The 20711-nt window shown below is 42.5% G+C and overlaps 1 protein-coding gene across 12 annotated transcripts in view; it reads left to right on the top strand.

Annotated features, from left to right (window-relative positions):
• Positions 1-20711, top strand: part of MYCBP2 (MYC binding protein 2) — a 311532-nt gene that overhangs the window by 140713 nt on the left and 150108 nt on the right. For all 12 annotated transcript variants that reach the window (XM_029055680.1, XM_029055702.1, XM_029055705.1 and 9 more), the window contains exons 18-24: positions 601-708; positions 6936-7055; positions 8353-8434; positions 10408-10525; positions 11130-11334; positions 15684-15837; positions 19738-19910. In XM_029055680.1, the coding sequence (XP_028911513.1) occupies positions 601-708; positions 6936-7055; positions 8353-8434; positions 10408-10525; positions 11130-11334; positions 15684-15837; positions 19738-19910 (960 nt within the window). The remainder of the gene's footprint in view (positions 1-600; positions 709-6935; positions 7056-8352; positions 8435-10407; positions 10526-11129; positions 11335-15683; positions 15838-19737; positions 19911-20711) is intronic.

The raw sequence follows: 20711 nt of genomic DNA, 5'->3' as shown, positions 1-20711 counted from the left end.
GTGGCATTTCTAATGTCATCCACTAGCAGGCTTCACCCCTTGCTATCTGAGAAGAGTAGAGATGTTCAGGGAAGACTGATGGACTCCAGGAATGGTGGCAGGGACCTGGAAACGGAGGCATGACTAGTTGGCTCTAGAAATGGGCTATGGTGTCCCAGAGCCTCGGGACGTAAGCCGTGCAGTGACTTGAGGCATCTATCGTTCAGGCTATCGAACCACTCAGAATGAACTGCTCTGTTGCTCTCAGACTTGTGAATTTGGATTTGCCAATGTCTGGATTAGGTTATGAAAGGGCTACAGGTTCCACAAGTCCATGAATCGAAGTCTCCCGGCTTCTCTGTTAGGCACGCTAATCCGACAGTAACCAGGAAAAGCCAAAGTTCCCGCTTGTATCCCCTCGTCTTTATGAACTGTGGAATTCCATTGAAATGCATTTAAGAGTTTTATCTGCAAGCCAAAGGGTCTGCCAAGTTAAATTTAGGATCAGTAGATAATGGAAATCTGACGGTTTTTCATGCATTTAAGTTGTTATTTTTTGTTTGATTGCACTATTTCCATTTTGTGAGCTTTTCTATGCATGTGCAAAATGTTTCTCCTCAGGCCCCCTTGTATTTCCCGGTCCTATTTTTATGAACCACCGTGAACAAGCTCTAGCCAGAATAAGACCCCATCCAGCACAGCTAAAGCATAAACGGGACAAGCACAAAGGTATTTGGTCTTCCTTATCGACTCGGAGGGACCTGTGTGTGTCCATCTTTCCGGTCGCTTCTCTCCCCCCTTGTCTCCCACCAAATCTTTGGTTTTGAGAAATGCAGGAAGCTGACTCTCCCTACTTTACTTCTGCCAGTGTTGTATAACCTGAGGAGAAAGAAAACACTTTAATTGCTTAAGCTGCTCACCAGTTCTTTTGCTTTCATGTTGCTTCTTTTTCTGTTTCCATGATCACTAACAAAATAAATTTTGTCTTTTTCAAACCAGATTCTCCCCACTTGTAAAACACCCATTCCTATCACTTTCCTCTAATTGGTGATTGAACTCTGGGATTTCATTCAGTACTGCTTTCTTTTCTTGAACACAGTTCATTCGTGTCCAGATTGTTGAAATATTATATTATTATCAACCACAAATGCACTTACATAAAGGTGCTTTCTTCAATTAGGAGCTACTGTGATGCTCGCTCTTTTTTGTGAGATTATTAATCACCTTTTTTTAGTACTTTTGTGTAAGGTAGAAAATCATTTAAAATGGAAAATAAACATATTAAAGATACAATTTTAAATAATAGGTAAACAGAGGTGGTGGGAGGAAAACTAGGGAAAGTGGGAGAGGACAAAGAAGGGAAAATCCACTGAGAGTTGAAATCTGATCAGTATGACCCAAGAACGGTGAGTTGCGAAAGACAGCTTGGAGAATTTGGGCCCTGGAAAATAGATTGAGAAAGTTAACCCAAGTACTCAATATATGCCCTTGCCTGATTGAGGAGAGTCAGAGTCAGAGGTGGAAGAAGAAAAATTGGAGTAAAGGACAGGACTAAGGTGAAAAGAAATCAATTTTGGGGAAGCAAAAAAAAGGGGATAGGGACAAGGTGAAGAAGGAACATATAATTTGGATAAAACCTATAACGGTGCCAGAAGCATTAAAGGGAGAGTACGTCAATTAACAAATACATTTTATTTGTCGAGCACTTACCAAACACTGAACTAAGCGCTTGGGAGATTACAATACAGTAGAATTGGTAGACATGATCTCTGCCCACAAGGAGCTTACAGTTTAGAGGGGGAGACGGGTATTAAAATAAAGGACAAATAAGGGAATTGGCAGACTAGAAGGACACGTACATAGGTGCTGGGGACTGGGTGGGGTGAGAAATAAAGTGCTAAAGGGTGGTGCTGTGCTGGAGTGGTGAGGAATTCAAGTGCTAAAGGGCTACAGACCCAAGCACATAGGCACCTGAGAAGGAAAGGTGAGTAGTTGGGAAAATGAGGGTTTAGTCAGGGAAGACCTCTTGAAGGAGGTGTGATTTATGTATATATCTGTAATTTATCTATTTATTTATAGTAATGTCTGTTTCCCCATCTAGATGGTGAGCTTTTTGTGGGCAGGGGATTTATCTGTTCGTTGTTATATCTCACTCTCCCAAGCGCTTAGTACAGTGCTTTGCAGACAGTAAGTGCTCAATAAATATGAATGAATTAATTTAGTAGAGAAATGCAAGGAAAGCCCAGGGGGAGAGATGCTAGCTACTAAATTTAGGTATAATTAGTTCTCATATGGGGTTCAGAAAGGGGAGTATTTCTACCTGGAGACAGAACCTGTTAGTACGACTCGTGGAGTCTGTGCCTAAGCGGTCTGCACACATATGATCAGGCCCCCAGAAGTACAGCAAGAAGTCAAAAAGGAAGTATGTCAGAAAGAGAAGAAGGCATCCCTACTTACTATACTTTCAATTTGCTTCCTCCGATATGTAATTTATTTGAGGGTCGGTTTACTCAGTTTGCAGGCTTCTTTAGGACTGGGCTCATGTATTGTAATCTTCTTGTACTCAATACTGTGCTCAGCACACATTAGGAGCACAATAAATACCATGAACTGATTTATAGACTCACCGAACTGGAAGCAACCCCCAAAAGTAAGCTGATGCAGCCCTTTTTGTCCCAGCAGATCACTTCCTATACCACCCAAAAAGAAAGATTCCCATCAATTTACTCAGTCTCTGCTTCAACCTGTAATTTATTAGCAGGCTGTTGTGGTCCCACTTAATAATGTCATATTCATTCATTCAGTCAGATTTATTGAGCGCTTACTGTGTGCGCAGAGCACTGTTCTAAACGCTTGGAAATTCGGCAACAGATAGAGACAATCCCCCACCCAACAACCGGCTTACGGTCTAGAAGGGGAAGATAGACAGCAAAGCAAAACAAGTAGACAGGCATCAATAGCATAAAACATATAAGCAGCAAATATTTCACGTTGGAAACTGGAACTAGGCAAATATCGAGAGCTATAAATCAAACCTTTTCTAGAGTTGGTTCTTCATTACTGGTGGCCAGTTAAACATATGAGCGAGGTTGACCTAAGGGTTTCCTGCTAATATTAGTTTCTTAGGGCTAATCCAATATGGTCTTTTTACAGAAAGACTCACTGTTTTCCCCCTGTAAGACAGCATATGATCTTTTCTGACTCGTGTTCAGTTTTGACCACCAGAATGAATGGATTCAAAGGAAATGATGTATCATTGGTCCCACTTCCTAGAGCAAGTTCTCGAGACGTCCTCCTCATCATTTTGATGCTGTCCCAAACGAGATTGAGAAAAACCCAGATTAAGGAGCTCCCTCTCTGTTAACCAGTACAAAACATGCTACTTCCTCCCAGCAACTTCCTTGATGTCGGGATGAATTTTTCAGTTGTTTGGTTAACAGTATGTACTCTCCATGAACAAGTAGCCAGTAATGTTTCAAGGAAGGGAGGACACAGTAGGAGCTCCATAACTAAAAGAAAACAACATCAACCAGAAAGCATAGGCCTTTTGTTTTCAAATTTTAGGTAGCCCTGAAAAATTTCTGCTCTCCTTTCATCGGTTAATCAAAGATATCTGTGGATCAACTGTGTGCTTGGAAGAGAAAAATAATCAGTTGGTTATATTTTTAATGGTATTTGTTAGGTACCTACTATGTGTCAAACACTGTTCTAAGTATTGGGATAGATGCAAGTGAATTAGGTTGGACACAGTCCTGTCCTGTCCTATTAAGCACCTAATGTGTGCAGAGTACTGTACTAATCGCTTAGGAGAGTACGATTTACAGAGTTCGAAGGCACGTTGCCTGCCCACAGCGAGCTCATAGTCTAGGGCACTAGAAGGAAAACGCTGAGTGCCCTCAAGGAGCTTACAGTCTGAGCTGGGAGAAGAGCTTTGTTGAAAAAGGCAGTGGAGGGAAGAGAAAACGAAGCCTTCCTGGCCTCACACGGGACTAATAATAGTGGTAGTCCTTGTATTTACTAAGTGTGTATCATGTGGAGAACACTATGCTAAGCACTGGGAAAGAATGAACTGGTGGGAATCGGGGGCCTCAATCTTAAAGAAAAAACAGAGAGAGAGGGGAATGGCGATGGATGAAACAAAACCCAGACAACAGGAGGGCAAAAGCAAAGACCGGTAGGGCGCTGTGGCAAGAGGAGCAGAATTTACAGCAAGCGCTTCAGCAGAGCTGGCACAGTCTTCCCCGAGGCCCTGTGGCGGCGGCACCAAGCCGTGGCTGCTGTGGTCCGTTCCGTAGGGGCTCCTGGGTAGTGTGGAGGAGAGCCGGTGTGGGATCCCGGCAAGGCAGCAGCGAAGAGGACGTCAAGGTCCCCGAGAGCTGCAAATCATTCCCCTGCCGTCTAGGATCAGAGCTCTCTATAGGCCTATGCTGATCCCGGCCCTGGGTACAATAATATCGAAGGATGATGACCTCCAGAGGCTTCTCCTATCAGACAATCAGTAATGTTTACTGAGCACTTCAGTCGGTGCAGAGCATTGTATGGAACACTCAGGAGAGTTAGTACACATAGTTCCTGTCCTCAAGAAGACTGCAACTTGGTGGGAGAGACAGACTCTAAAATAAATTCAAGTAGGAGTAAGCAATTGTTTAAAGATAATAATAACAACTAAGAATTATAGTATGTGTTAAGTGCTTACTATGTACCAGTCACTGTACTAAGCACCAGGGTGGATGCAAGCATGTTGGGTTGGACACAGTCCGTATCCCACGTGGAGCTTACAGTTTCAACCCTCATTTTACAGATGAGGTAACTGAGGCCCAGAGAAGTGAAGTGACTTGCCCAAGGTCACACAGCAGACAAGTGACAGAGCCGGGATAAGAGCGCATGACATAAAGTGCTAGGAGTGATTTGGGGAGAGGGGCAAACTAAGTGCTTAGGTGATGCAGAAGAACCAAAATTGCAGTAGGCAGGAGAACTAGACTAGGGAGAAGGAGAGATTAATCAGGGAAGGTCTCCTGGAGAGGTGATTTCATCAACCCTTTGAAACGGGGAGAGCAGTGGCCTTAAAGATGTGAAGAATGAGGGAGTGGTTATAGGCATGAGTGCAGTTTGGTTGTGGGAAAGATGTGATTGAGGCACAATCAGTCATTAGGTTGGTTTGAAAGAAATGCAGCATGCCAGCTGGGATGCAGTGGGAGAAGAGATGAGAAATAGGTAGAGAATTAATCGAGTGCCTTGAAGTCAGTGGCCAGGAGTTTCTGGCATGGAGAGAAATGAGCAATCACTGGAGATTTGCAAAAAGATGACAGACTTGAGCACAACGATGTTTCAGAAAATGATTTGGCAGCGGAGTGAAATATAGGATGGAGATGCTTACCTCAATTCATTCAGTGGTATTTATTGAGCGCTGACTGTGTGCGGAGCACTGTACTAAGCGCTTGGGAAAGTACAATACAACAATAAACACACATTCCCTGCCCAAACAAGTTTACAGTCTAGTATTGGGAAGATGAGCATTAAATTTAAAAAAAATTCCAGGTATGTACATAAGTGCCCTGGGGCTGGGAGGTGGGGAGAACAGAAGGAGCAAGTCAGGGCGATGAGGAGTGGGGGAAGCTAGTCAGTGGCTTAAGCTCCCCTTAAGCACTTTGTTACTCATCCCAGCAGCACAGCATTTAGGTAAATACCCTTAAACTCTAATATTTTTCCTATCCATAATTTCTTTTAATGTCTGTCTCCCCCTGTAGACTGTAATGGATGGGGATCACGCCTACCAACTCTATTATATTGTACTCTTCCAACAGCTTAGTACAGTGCTCTGCACACAGTAAGCGATCAAAAAATCCCAATGATTGAGGTAGGGAAGTCAGTGAGGAGGCTAATGTAGTTGCCAAACCAGAATATGACAGATACATGGACTAGCGTGGTGGATATATGGATGGAGAAGAAAGGATGGATTCTGGAACTGGTGGGAAGAAGAAACAACAGGATTTTATGTTAGATGAAAAAGGGGGATTGAAAGAGGAGGCAAGTGTTGGGGAGAAGGGTAATGCTATTGTGGTACTAGGAAAGTTAGATGGAGGAAAGTTGAAGCATTCAGTTTGGGACATTTAATAGCAGTAATAATTAGAACAACAATAATACTAAATGTTTACTATGTGTCTAGCAGTACCGTAAGTGGTGAAGTGCTTCGTAAAGATGTCCCGTAGGCAAGAGGAAATGCTAAATGACAGAGGAGAGAGGTCAGGACTAAGTGAGTAGATTTTGGAGTTATCTGAGTAGAGATGGCTGTTGATGTTGTCTGAGTAGATGAGCTCCTAAAGGGAGTGTGTGTAGATTGCTAAGAGAGAATCCAGAACTGAGCCTAGTGTGGGGGGGAAGAGGGAGAGAGAGAAAAAAAGAGAGAGAAAGAAAGGAAGAGAAAAAGTTAGCTACAACCAAAAAGTCTTGCGATGCAGGGGGCAAGAACTTTATGAGGCGTACTTAAGAATGAATTGAAGAGGTGCTACTCACCTCTTTAGTCCATTAGCTCTTCAAAGCAGTAGGGACCAGGGAGTCTGGAAGGTAGGGAAAATGTTGAAATATAATTCACTTTCAATAATGCGAAGGTTTCAGGGAGATGGCAATACTACATCGATGAACTGCTGTAATGGAAAGCAGTTAAGTGGTTTTGAATTCAATTTGCCAGCTTTGACATACGTATTATTTCCTAAACTGGTTCAGAATTCCCTCATACTAATTTATTAGTAATTACAAGTAATGAAGAGGAGCAAGTCATAGATCTTTCCTGTATTAAATTACTATTTTGCAGGGAGTCACCTGATCTGGCTAGCATCCTAACAACTGCAGATTCTTTTTCCTGCTAAACTTGCTAACATTTTTCTCCTTCCTTCGTTGCTACTGTCAGCAGGTCAAAAATAGAATAGTAGATTCATTTTGATTTATGATAATTGTAGACGGAAGCGGAGAAAGAGGCGAAAAGGACGCCAGCAAAATCACCACCTATCCTCCCGGCTCTGTGCGCTTTGATTGTGAATTCCGGGCCGTTCAAGTCAGCTGCGGATTCCACCATTCAGGTAACGCTGCTCGGTGTCAAAAAGTTTCCTGTGTCTTTGTTTCAAAAAATGTAAAACAGTACTCCAGCCTCCCTTATCCTCATTTTGTCCGTTTATAATTCTTCTCGTAAATAGGATCTGGCTAAACTGATGTAATGTTTAAGTGAAGTAGGTTTATGCTTTATAGTAGGATTAATGGTCGTAAACACTGTTTGATTAAATATATGTGGTCAGAGAGACCCGTATTATAATTTGGGATTTAGTGCTAATAGTAAGTTCATCTGGATAATATCAGAGGGACTGTGGTTTCCTTATTTAGCCTCAGCTTGTTTGAAAGGTGAGTATGTTTAAGTTCCCTCACTTGCCTCTCTAAGTAGAAGAAATTGGTTATTTCTAAAAAAGAAAGGTATGATATGCTGGATAAATATTTATCTTCTTTATTTTGTGGTGTGTGCTTGGCACTTTACCCTTTATAAATGGGTATGTTTTAAAATCGCTTATGATCTTTTTTGTTACTTGTATTTTTGCCTCCTCTTAATACTTAGTTTTTTAATCATCGGAGCCTTGTCATTTCTGTTACTATAGTGATATCTGTGGACTGTGAAAATATTTTTTACATTTTCCACAAGATTATTGGTATAAAAGAATATCGATTAATTGGGCAGTTTGATTCTGAAAGACTTTATGGAGATTCAATAGAATCCCTTTTTTGAATGCTAGATTTATGTTTTTCTATACCACATTTCTATGTGTACGTTTGCATATGTGAATTTATGTTGCTTTATAGAGGCATTTCCTCCCCATCTACCACATCTCCCCAGTATAAAACCCTGTTGATTAGAGATCGGGTTTATGCTCAAAGGGCTGATGATTCCCATCTCCTTGTCAAAGGGGAGCAAGCCTTTAAGACCTCCGGGGCTGGTAGCATGACCTTCCTGAAGGAGGAAGAGGAGGTGTCTTTTTTTCCATAGGCCTTTGGAACAGTGACGGCCCCAGACATCTCCATGTGTCCCAGCCCTGGTTTGAGAAGATTCCAAGAGGAGGAATTGTGGGGTGGGAGCTCCAGGTATCCTGCTTGGGGGCCTTCTGCAAGTTAGTCAACTCGTTAAATGGACTTAGCTTGCCAGATTAAGAGGATCCTGTCAGGGCAGCATGAAAGCACACCAGCATGCATCAGTAAATCAGGATCAAGTGGCCCCCTTGTTTTACTAACCGTCTTGAGCAAATTGAAAGGCAAAGATATGAGGTTTTAAAAAAAAACACCCTGGGACAATATTGCTCACTGAGGGGAAAATTAAAGAAAATATTTTGTTTTCAGTGGTTCTGATGGAGAACGGGGATGTTTATACATTCGGATATGGGCAACACGGACAGCTGGGACATGGAGATGTGAATTCCAGGTATTTAAAAAATGCCCTAGGGAACATTGGTTTCTGTACTCGTCAAATCGTAGTTCGTGGACTCAAATTAGTGAGCACATTTCCATTTCTTTCTAACGATAACTTTTAGATTCTGAATCTCACAGTAGATGCTCAACCTGAATCTTGATTTCTATAAGCGCTTAGTACAGTGCTCTGCACACAGAAAGTGCTCAGTAGTTGATTGCTACATGCTAGCATAGTTGCTACTTGCATTTCAGTTCCATTCTAATATACAGTAAAGCAAGCGAGAAACAGCTTGTTTGATGAGAACTTAATTAGTGGTATAATTGGAAGTTAATGTAAAAATGTTGGTCCATTTCTGGTTGAATCTTTAAATGCACAAGCATTTTTCTGTTTCACACTTCGCTCCCTTTATCTCAGGAATTCCACCACTTCACTCTTTAAACTCTTACTTTTCATGACCAGTTGAAAACTTTAAGAATGAAATGAAGCCCCTTATTGTTCTTAGTAGTTAGTTGAAATAAAAACAATCCTTCCATTCCAAAGGAGACCAGAAAGGTAGCACAGACGATGCTCAGGTGTTCATTTTCAAATAAAAAATAATTTTTCATAGTTTCTGCCTTCATTTTTGTTCTACCTTGTCCCTGAAGCAAGACTCTTCCCCTTCCAGTGATATGCAGTTCAAATGATATTCCAGCTAAAGCATAGAATGGCTTTATGCAGAGATACTAAAAAGTTGAAGGGGTGCCAATATGTTCATTTGTTGAGAAGACTTGTCGTTCTAATTAGAAAAGGGCAATTTTTTACAATTAAAGAAAGGAGCCAGATAAATTGAATCTGCAGCCTCTCTTTTGATTCCCTATAAGCCTTTGAGCGAGGGGCATCATTTTGATCATCCTGAACCCAACAATTCTAGATTAACCCTTTGTAAGATTTTTTTAAAATGCCTCTTTGATTTCTCACAATTTTGCAACTGATACATTGAAGAATTTAAAAAATACGATTCTTAATACCCTTTCAGTGGGTTAGCTCAAGCCCTTAATTTAGTAATCATGGGTAAATCAGAGGTTGGCTGTGAGAGTGCTCTGAAAGTAATGATGATGACTGGATTCTCACATCCCAGATGAGCCGTGGCCCCCTAAGAACATGTGCAAAGGAATGGGTTTGAGCAGGAAAACTTCTCTTTTCTGCCAGGTTTGTGGCCACTGGGTATGGAGGGGGCAGAGAAGCAGTACACAAGGAAGCCCAGGCAAAGGTGGTGTTTTTTTTTTTATATACGCAGGACTCATTCTGGGCCAAAGTGCCCAGAGCATTCTGGCAACGCTGTGATGTAAACCTAGAGCCCAGCTGGCAGTTGCTTTGCCTAAAAAAAAAAAAATGAAAAAAAAAATGGTATTTAAGCACTTGCTATGTGCCAAGCATTTTTCTAAGCACTGGGGTAAATACAAGTTTATCAGGTTGGAATGGCCCTGTGGTCTCTGCTCCCCACATTGGCTGACTACTTTGAGGGAGTCTTACTGGACCTTTCCACTTCATGGGGACACCTTAGGTCATTCTTTCATTGAAAATCTTCACCACTGACAGTCTGGCTCCAAAAGGCCAGACAGTGCCTCACCGCTTAGTACAGTGCCTGGCACGTAGTAAGCGCTTAACAGATACCATAAAAGAAAAGAAAAAGGCAAGTCCTTTGCTTGCAGACCCCAGCCTAAAACCCAGGACTCCTGAATCCCAGAGCCATGTCTTTCCACTGAACCAAAAAGATATAATGCCAGTGATAGCTAAATATTAATGTAATCTAAATTATGCATTAATATATGTAATATATGTTAGCATAAGAAGGATAGCTCAAGATGAAATTATACGTATGAAACCCAAAGATTAGATTAAGTGAGATCTGAAGATGAAATGCATTTTATGTAAGTTACTTTACACGAGTTACGTCTATAGAAGAGTTCTATTTTGTATATAATGATTTTGTTTTTTAAATGTAGGGGTTGCCCCACTCTTGTCCAGGCCTTACCTGGTCCGAGCACGCAAGTTACTGCAGGGAGCAACCACACGGCAATTCTTTTAATGGATGGGCAAGTCTTCACATTTGGAAGCTTCTCCGTAAGACATTTTCTTGAAATACCAATTAGATGAGAATTTACTCAGGGGGGGTTATCTAGTAATTTTGTTTTGGTTCAAGGCCTAATCCTCGTATTGCCTTTTAGGCTGGTGTTCAGTCCCTTTTAGAAACAATTGTAGATTAACTTTAAAATGACAGAGAGAGCGCCTTTGATGTTGAGGTACTTAATTTTTAAAGTAGGAAAATGTATTTTTTCAGAAAAAAACAATAATGCATATTCTCATGGCTGAAAAATCACATAGCTCTGGAAAACCTTTCTGCCATATGGCTTGTACTGGCAAAATCCATATATCCAGGATGCTGTTTCTTATAGAGGTATCAGCCTTAAACTTTCTGTTGGTGTCATAATCTGCACATTCCTGTCAGTCATATTTCTTGAGGCGCTTACTGTGTGCAGAGCACTGTACTAAGCGCTTGGGAGAGTACAATATAAGAGCAGAACAGACACATTCCCTGCCCACAATGAGCTTTCAGTCTAGAGGGGGAGCAAAGAATACAGGAAGCAAGAGTAGCAGAGATACCCTCACACCAGACTCATGACTGGGATTCTTTGCTCTACTTGACCCTGTCTTTCTAATGTTTTAGAAAGGACAGCTTGGCAGACCGATTTTGGATATGCCCTACTGGAATGCTAAACCAGCTTCCATGCCCAATATCGGATCGAAATTCGGACGCAAGGCGACTTGGATTGGAGCAAGTGGAGACCAGACTTTCCTGAGGATTGATGAAGCGCTTATCAACTCTCACGTGCTGGCGACATCGGAAATCTTCGCTAGCCGACATATAATAGGTAAGAGAAGTTGGCATAGTCATGCAACTAGAGTAGTTGTGCTTAAAACCCCCTACCACGCCCTACACTTCTACCTACAATTTTGCATTCTTCATCTGGTTGAGGCCAAAAGAGCCATAGCAGGACAGACAAGTTTGGATCAGAATTAGGTTGATGGTTTCTGTGTGGATCACTCCTCTTTCCAGTCTACAGAAAGAAAGAACACAGGCCTGGAAGTTAGAGGATTTGGTTCATTCAGTCATAGTTATTGAGTGCTTACTGTGTGCAGAGCACTGTACTAAGCACTTGGAAAGTACAGTTCAGCAACAGAGAGAGACAATCCCCTCCCACAACGGGCTCACAGTCTAGAATGGGGGAGACAGACATCAAAACAAGTAAACAGTCATCAATAACATCAATATAAATAAATAGAATTAGAGCTATATAAATACGCATCCGAACGAGTGAAATAGGCATTAATATAAATAAATAGAATTATAGATATGTACATATATATGCAAGTGCTGTGGGGCGGGGCGGTGGGTAGAGCAAAGGCAGCGAGTCGGGGTGAGGTGGTGGGGAGGGGGAGCTGAGGAAAAGGTGGGTTTTAGTCTGGGAGATTAGTCTACATTCTAATCCCGGCTCTGCCACGGGTCTGGTCTTTGACCTCTAGATTGCAAGCTTGTTGGGGGCAGGGAACCTGTCTACCAACTCTGTGATATTGCATGCTCCTAGGTGCTTAATACAGTGCTCTGCACCCAGTAAGCTCTCAATAATTACAGTTTGATTGATTGCTTGATTGGCTTTGAGCAAGACACAACTTCTGTGCTTCATTTCCTCATCTGGGACAGAGACCCATGTCCAACCTGATTACCTTGTATTTACCCCAGTGGTAAATACTATAACAATTGCAATAATTATTACTTATTACATTTTTATTTGGGGGAACAGTTGGCTGTATACCTGCAGCTCATCTTCTCATTCAGCCCTCATAATCAATCTGTTGCGAAATCCTGTCGGCTCTACTTTCACAACATCCCTGGAATCTGCCTTTTCTTTCCCTCCAAACTGTTTCCATGTTGATCCAAGCACTTATATCCCACTACCGCATCGGCCTCCTCACTGACCTCCTGGCCTCCTCTCTCTATCCTCACTCCAGTCCTTACTTCACTCTGCTGTCCTGATCATTTAAAAAAAAATCTAAATCATATCTTTTGCTCCTCAAAAACCTCCTCTTCTACATCAAATAGAAATTCTTTACCATTGGCTATAATTCACTCAATCAGCTGTCTCCTTCCTACCTTACGGTACTGATTTTCTACAACAACCTGGACGTTCACTTTGCTTCTCTAACGCCAACCTACTCACTATACTCAGCCTCGCCTTTCTTGCCTCCAACCCCTTGCCCACGTTCTCCCTCTGCACATATTAAAGCCCACCACTTTCCTCACCTTCAAAGCCTTATTAAAATCACCTCTCCTATAAAAGGTCTTCCCCCGGCTAGGCCTTCATATCTCCTACTTCCTCTCCCTTCTGCATCATCTATGTACTTGAATTCATACCTTTTAAGCGCCTGATATTCATTCCACCCACAGCATTTATGTAAATATCGGTAATTTATTATCTGTCTCCCCCTGTAGACTCTAAGCTCCTGTTAGGTAGGAAACATGTCCATTAACTCTGTTGTATGATACTCTCCCAAGTGCTTAGTACAGAAGCAGCATGGCTTAGTGGAAAGCAGTTGGGCTTGGGAGTCAGAGGTCATGGATTCTAATGCCGACTCTGCCTCTTGTCAGCTATGTGACCTTGGGCAAGCCACTTAATGTCTCTGTGCCTCAGTGACTTCATCTGTCAAATGGGGATGAAGACTGTGAGCCCCACCTGGGACAACCAGATTACCTTGTATCTACCCCAGTGCTTAGAGCAGTGCTCTGCACAATAGTAAGCGCTTAATAAATACCAGCAGTATTATTATTATTACAGTGTTTTGCACCCAGGAAATAATAAGTACCTTTGATTGATTCAGTGCAACATGATGATGAAAGAAAGAATTATGCCTCTGTGCATTTCACTGGACATGGGATGAGTAATGCAATGGAGGTTTTCCTTAAGAATCAAGCAATCAATCAGTCACTCGCATTTATGGAGCACTTACTACGTGTAGAACACAGAACTGTTTGGGAAGGTATATTACAACAGAATTAGCAGACACACTCCCTGCCCACAGCGAGCTTACAGTCTAGAAGAAAGAACACGACCCCTGCATTAAGGGACAATTGGGTGTTAATAACTCTATTTCTTCTTCAAATGCCATCGAGTCATTTCCCACCCATAGTGTCTTCATGAACACTATGGAGAACCTCCCATCTTCTGTCATAAAGTCATTTTGGTATGACTATCTGTAGAATTTCCTTGGTAGAGAGGCCAAAGTGGTTTACCATTGCCTTCTTCCAGCGCGTTAAAAACTTGCGTCTCTGCCGTTGTCTTTGATCAGTGTTTTGATCACTCGATCATCCGCCTTTGACTCTTTCCCTTGCCGCTGCTGCCCAGCACAGGTGAATGGAGTTAGTGTAATGCTTCACCTTAGACCTTTCCATTATGGGTAGTCCAGTGTGGCAGAGCTTCATCAGCATATGCAGACCCTCCTGCCGCGATAAGGTGACGATTCGTAAGAGAGGTATAACTCTATAGGCTTATGTATATATTTGTGTAATTAGGCTCTAGTGATTTTATCTCATCTATCATTGTATAGTTGCACTGATGTATCTCCACTGCACACTCTTTGAGTAAATGGCTTTTGGTCCTCACAATGCTGAATATACTGCTCTGTGCAAGGCTGGGACTTGATCAATCAAAGACACTGAGTGAATGAGTTCTCCAAGGGAGCCAAGGGAATGGGTATAGATTGAAAATAGAAAGGGACCCAGAATTGAGTTATAGGGAGGGAGGCAGAGGAGGAGCTGGCAAAAAAGACTGAGAATCAGTGCCCAGAGAGGTAGGAGGAGAACCAGGAGAGGACAGTGTCAGTGAAGACAAGGTTAGGTAGGTAATGTTTCCAGGAGAAGGGGGTGGTCCACTGTGTTGAAGGCAGGTGCGAGATTGATGAAGATTAGGATGGAGTAGAAGTCTTTGGTTTTATCAGGAAGGTCATGGTGACTGTATGGAGCCAGATTCTGTGGAGTGAAGGGAACAAGAGCTAGATTGGAATGGGTCAAGGAGCGAACTGGAGGAGAAGAAGTGATAAGCTCGTTTTGAGCAGGGAGCGTATCTATTTATTGTTATATTGTACTCCCCCAAGCACTTAGTCCTCTGCTCTGCACACAGTAAGCACTAAATAAATATGATTGGATGAATTAATGAATGAATGAAGCAGCAGATGTAAACAACTTGCTCTACTACTTTGGGGAGAAATGGGTAAGAGGGAGATGAGCCTTAACTGGAGAGAGCCTTAGGGTCAAGTGAGGGTTTTTTTTTTTAGGATGGGGGTACATGAGCATATTTGAAAGCAGTGGGGAAGAAGTCATTAGAGATTGACCAGTTGAAGGTGGCAGGCTGGGAGGGAGTAAGGAAGGGGGAAGTTGTTGTCTTATGATGTGAAGGGATGGGGTCAGAGGTACAGATGGGGTGGGTAAATGTTGAGAGTAGGCAGGACATCTCTTCTTGAGATACTGCTGGAAAAGACAGGGGAGTCGAAGAAGGGCCAGGAGGAGGAAGGAATTGAAGCGGAGCGGGTGAGATTTTAAGGAGATCACGCCTGTTGGTTTCAATTTTATCAGTAAAATGCATGGCCAGATCATTAGTGAGGTAGGGTGGTGCAAAGGGTCGGGAGTTTGAGGAGGGAATTAAACATCTGAAACAGCTGTCAAGGGCAATGGTCATGAGAATCAGTGAGGAAGAAGAAATAATGATGCCGGGCTGGGGGAGATGAATAAAGGGAGCAAATCAGGACAACACAGACTTTCCTTTCCTCTTCTCCCACTACCTTCTGTGTCACCCTTACTTGCTCCCTTCATTCATTCACCCCCACCCTGGGTCCCACAGTAATTATGTACATATCTGCAATTTATTCATTTATATTAGTCTCCCCCTCTAGACTGTAAGCTCGTTGTGGGCAGGGAATATTTCTGTTTATCATTTTGTGCCCTCCCTAAGCACTTAGTACTGAGCTCTGCACACTCCAAGTATTCAATACATACGATTGAATGAAACTCATCGTGGCATTTTATTTTTTAAGTTGGTCTTAATTCCTATGAGATAATATGAAGTTATTCCCCCAGCTCTTCTCCCCATTCCCATAAACTCACCAAATTTACTTTGTAATTTCAAATCAAGAAAGAAGTTCAACTCCCTTTTTTCCCCACTCCCTCCAGGCTTGGTACCTGCTTCTATATCAGAACCTCCCCCATTCAAATGTCTTCTGATAAATAAAGTAGATGGGAGTTGTAAAACATTCAATGACTCCGAACAGGAAGATCTACAAGGATTCGGTGTATGTCTTGACCCCGTTTACGATGTAATCTGGAGGTAGGTGACTACTTTTTTTCCTCAGTGTTTCTTATCTTTTAGCAGTATTAAACAAGGTGTCCCTGGTGTACACAGTTACTATACATCAGTATTAGGATTTTTCTGTTATTGTCTCATTCCTTTTTCCCAAGTTTCCTTTTTGTACTCTGCATCTTCTGTTTGTTTTTTCCCGGTTGAGTCGCATACACGGCCTCTCCCTGTCCCGCTTTCTCTCTGGGTCTTGCTTTCTCTGTGTCTTCCACACACACTCTCTGTGTCCTTCACACACACTCTGTGTGTCTTGCACATGTACTCTCTTTTTTTTTTTCTTTTTCTTTTCCTCAGTCTGTACCTCAGCCCTCCCTCTGACCTTTCTTTCCTTTCACCCTTGCCCAGGTTCTCTTTTCTTTTCATCTCTTAATCTCTTTCCCTATAAAGTCCGTATGTTCTCAGAAGCATCCGAATCGTAAGAGCGGTAAAATTGTGACTATGGAGCATAAGTACAGTGTTCAGAGATAAAAGGAAAATTTTTAAAATGCACATTGATTCATTAAGTACAAGTTTGAAAAGGAGCATTGTACTAGAAGTCCACCTCAAGTAGGAACTGCATCATCTTTATGGCACTCGGCTCTCTTGTCCGTATATATCCTCGCTCTTCCCCCCCAACAATTCACCCTGCACAATTCTCCTTTAAAACTCCCTGTGTTTTGTTCTTTTTATTAGTAATAATAAGAGCAATAATAATTGTGGTATTTGTTAAGTGCTTAATATGTGCCAGGCACAGTTCTCAGCGCTGGGGTGGATTCAGGCAAATCAGGTTGGACACAGTCCCAGTCCCACGTCAGGCTAACAGTCTCAATCCCCATTTTACAGATGAGGTAATTGAAGCTCAGAAAAGTGAAGTGACTTGCCCAAGGTCACAAAGCAGACAAGTAGCAGAGCCGGGATTAGAACCCATGACCTGACTCCCAGGCCCTTGTTGGGAGTCTCTCATTAGTGACCCCTGCTCACACCTGCCCTCCTGCCCTGAACGCCCTTTCCATTCCCACCTGACAGATCAATAATTTACCTATCATTATGTCTCCTCCAGGAGGCCTTCCCTGACTAATGTCTCACCTCTCCAGCTTATCATCACTCCCTTCTGTGTTATCTGTGTTATTGAGTTCTTACCTCTGAGCATTTAGGAGCTCACCCCATCCAGACAGCACTTAATTACATATCTTACATAAAACTCTTCCTGTACATAAAGTACGTACCATATTCCACCTCAACTACTGCATCAGCCTCAGCCTCCTTGGTGACTTCTGCGCCTTCTATCTCTCCACTCTCCAGTCTTACTTCACTCCGCTGCCCAGATCATCTGAAAAACAGCTCAGTCCACACCTCCCCACTCCTCAAAATCATCCAGAGGTTGCCCATTCACCTCCTTGTCAAACAGACTCCATACCATCGGTTTTAAAACACACAATCAGTTCTCTCCCTCCTGCCTCATCCTGCTGAAGAAGCAGCATAGCGTAGTGGATAGAGCACAGGCCTGGGAGCCAAAAGGTTCTAATCCCAGCTCCATCACTAGTCTGCTGTGTGACCTTGGGCAAGTCACTTCACTTCTCTGTGCCTCAGTTCCCTCATCTGTAAAACGAGGATTGAGACTGTGAGCTCCATGTGGGACAGGGACTGTGTCCAACCCCATTTGCTTGTATCCACCCCAGCACTTAGTAAGCTCTTAACAAATACCATAACTATTTTTATAATGATTATTCCAGCCCAACTTTCACACTTTTGCTCCTACTAGCGCCAATCCCTGTAGTTCAGTCTCGTCTTTCTGGCTGCCGACCCCTTGTCCTCCCTCTGGCCTGGAAGTCCCTCCCCATAAATCTCCGACAGACCTTCACTCTGTCCATCTCTGCACATTTCTTTCAAGAGGCCTTCCCTGCCTAAACCCCTCTCTTCCCCAATTCACCCTCCCTTGTGCATCACCTATGCATTTGGATCTGAAACCGATAAATCACTTCACTTTTCTGTGCCTCAGTTACCTCATCTGTAAAATGGGGATTGAGATTTGAGTCCTACATGGGACAGGGACTGTGGCCAACTGGATTTGCTTGTATCCACCCCAGCACTTAGTACAGTGCCTGGCACATAGTAAGAGCTTAACAAATGCCATCATTATTATTATTACTTAAGCACTTTGATTGTCACCCCACCCCCACATGTTCCTCTCCGTCTGTAATTTATTTCAGTGTCTGTTTCCTCCTCTAGTCCTTAGCTCCATGTAGGCAGTGATTATAATAATACTAATTATGGTATTTAAGTGAGTACTATGTGCCAAGCACTGTACTTATCTTTATATTGATGCCTGTTTACTTGTTTTGATGTCTGTCTCCCCCTTCTTCTAGACTTTAAGCCCAGTGTAGGCAGGGTTTGTCTCCCTTTATTGCTGAATTGTATTTTCCAAGTGCTTAGTACAGTGCTCTGCATACAGTATGTGCTCAATAAATGCAACTGAATAATACTAAGCGCTAGGGTAGGTACAAGAGAGCAGCATGAGAAGCAGTAAAAAAAGCAGCATGGCTTAGTGGAAAGAGCACAGGCCTGAGAGTCAGAGGACATGGGTTCTAATCCCGGCTCCACCACTTGACTGCTGTGTGACCTTGGGCAAGTCACTTAACTTCTCTGGGCCTCACTTACCTCATGTGTAAAATGAGGATTAAAGCTGTGAGCTCCACATGAGACAACCTGGTTACCTTGTATCTACCCCAGCACCTAGAGCAGTGTTTGGCACGTAGTAAGTGCTTAGCAAAAACCTTCATAATTTTTAATTTTAGTACAAGATTATCAGGTCCCACGTGGGGCTTAAGTGGGAGGGAACGAGGTATTGAATCCCCATTTTGTAGATGAGGGAACTGAAGGGCACAGAGAAGCTAAGGGGCTTGCCCAACATCACACAGCAGGTAAGTGGCAGAGCGGGAATTAGAACCCAGTTCCTCTAACTACCAGGCCCGTGCTCTTTCCATTAAGCCATGCTGCTTCTGTGCTTGTGTCTACCAACTTTATTGTATTGTACTCTATATTGTAAGCACTGCGAGCAGTGGGATTGTGTCTACCAACCCTATTGTTCTCTCCCAAGCACAAAATACAGTGCTCTGCACAAAGTGTTTATTTAGAAAATACAGCTGATTGATCGATTGAGCCTGGAAACTCACATTCCAATCTTAAATCTGTCAGCAGCCTGCTGTGTGACTTTGGACAAGTTGCTGAACCTTTCTGGGGGTCAGTTTCTTTATCTGTAAAATGAGAATCAGCGTGGCCTAGTGGACAGAGCACAGGTCTGGGAGTCAGAACGTCCTGGGTTCTAATCCTGACTCTACCACTTTTCTGCTGTGCGACCTTGGGCAAATCACTTAACTTCTCTTTGTCTCACTGCCTCATCTGTAAAACAGTGATTAAGGCCGTGAGCCCCAAGTGGGACATGTTCACTGTACAATCTGATTAGCTTGAATCTGCCCCAATGCTTAATACAGTGCCTGGCACACAGTAAGCACTTAACAAATAGCCCAGATACTATTATCATTATTATCATTAGTAGGATGAGATCGATTCTCCCTACCTCCTAAATTGTGAGCCCTATGTCATATGTGTCTAGCCCAGTACCGTGCGTGTCACAAAGTAAGGCTGAACTCAATGAGTATCTTTCTCTTTTTCAAGAAAGATATTATTTTCTATAATATTTTGGACTGTGTGGTAGGCATATTTATCAGTGATTAGTTTTGAAGAGCTCCATTAAAGAAAGCTCCATCAATCAGTGGTTTTTACTGAGTGCATTTCATCCATCTAAAATAGCATGCTTTATAATATGTTAAGGTTAGTTTTTTTCATCGATTTCAATGACTTCTGTTTTGTTTTTGTTTTTCCTCTTACAAGATTTCAGCCAGGTGCTAGAGAACTGTGGTGTTATAATGCAGTAGTTGCCGACTCCAGGCTGCCTTCAGCTCCAGACATGCAATCCCGATGTAGTATATTGAGCCCCGAACTTGCTCTCCCAACGGGATCAAAAGCCCTTACTACCAGGTCCCACGCAGCCCTGCACATTTTAGGTAAGAACCTCCATTTTTGGCTCAAGCTGGTTTTCCTTGCACGCATGTGTGGTGCTAGCTTAGCTAAAGATAACTCTATCCACTTTTCTCAAGAGGCTCTGAAAACCGTACTCTAAAATAAAGTGGGTAGTTGCGTATGTTAGAATGTCAGTGTACACACATACAAACACGTACCTGTTCACACATATACATCTATATTTTTACATAAATACATCTATCTTTGCATATGCACATATGTAGAGAGAGATGCCTATATATGTATATGTATATATGTATGTGTATATATTCACATGTATACGCACACGTGTATATGTATATATGTATATGTATTGCGCCTTACTGTGTGCAGAGCACTGTATTAAGCACTTGGGAGAGTTCACTATAACAATAAACAGACATATTCCCTGCCCACAGCGAGCTTACAGTCTAGAGAGGGAGACAGACATTAATATAAATAAATAAATTACAGATATGTCCATAAATGCTGTGGGCCTGGGAGAGGGAATGAATAAAAGGAGCAAGTCAGGGTATATGTATATATATATGTATATGTACAAAACTTGTTATTTTCAGATGCTTATAAAACTGCCCTGAGCAGAACTGAGATTTAAATGGATAATCACCAGTCAATAGAGTCATGCTATATAACCTCCGTAAGAGTGGAATCATTAGAAAATGGGGGGACCCCTGACACCTTCTATGTGTTTCCGTATCTGACACGCGGTGTTCAGAGACCTACTATAAAATCAGAATTCTACTACAGAATTGACCTATAGCCCAGTGACATTGTGAGCACACAGT

The sequence above is a fragment of the Ornithorhynchus anatinus genome, chromosome 2, assembly GCF_004115215.2.
Source record: "Ornithorhynchus anatinus isolate Pmale09 chromosome 2, mOrnAna1.pri.v4, whole genome shotgun sequence".
Lineage (NCBI taxonomy): Eukaryota > Metazoa > Chordata > Mammalia > Monotremata > Ornithorhynchidae > Ornithorhynchus > Ornithorhynchus anatinus.
Note: the sequence above shows the minus strand (reverse complement) of the source record. Positions and strands in the feature narration are given on the sequence as shown.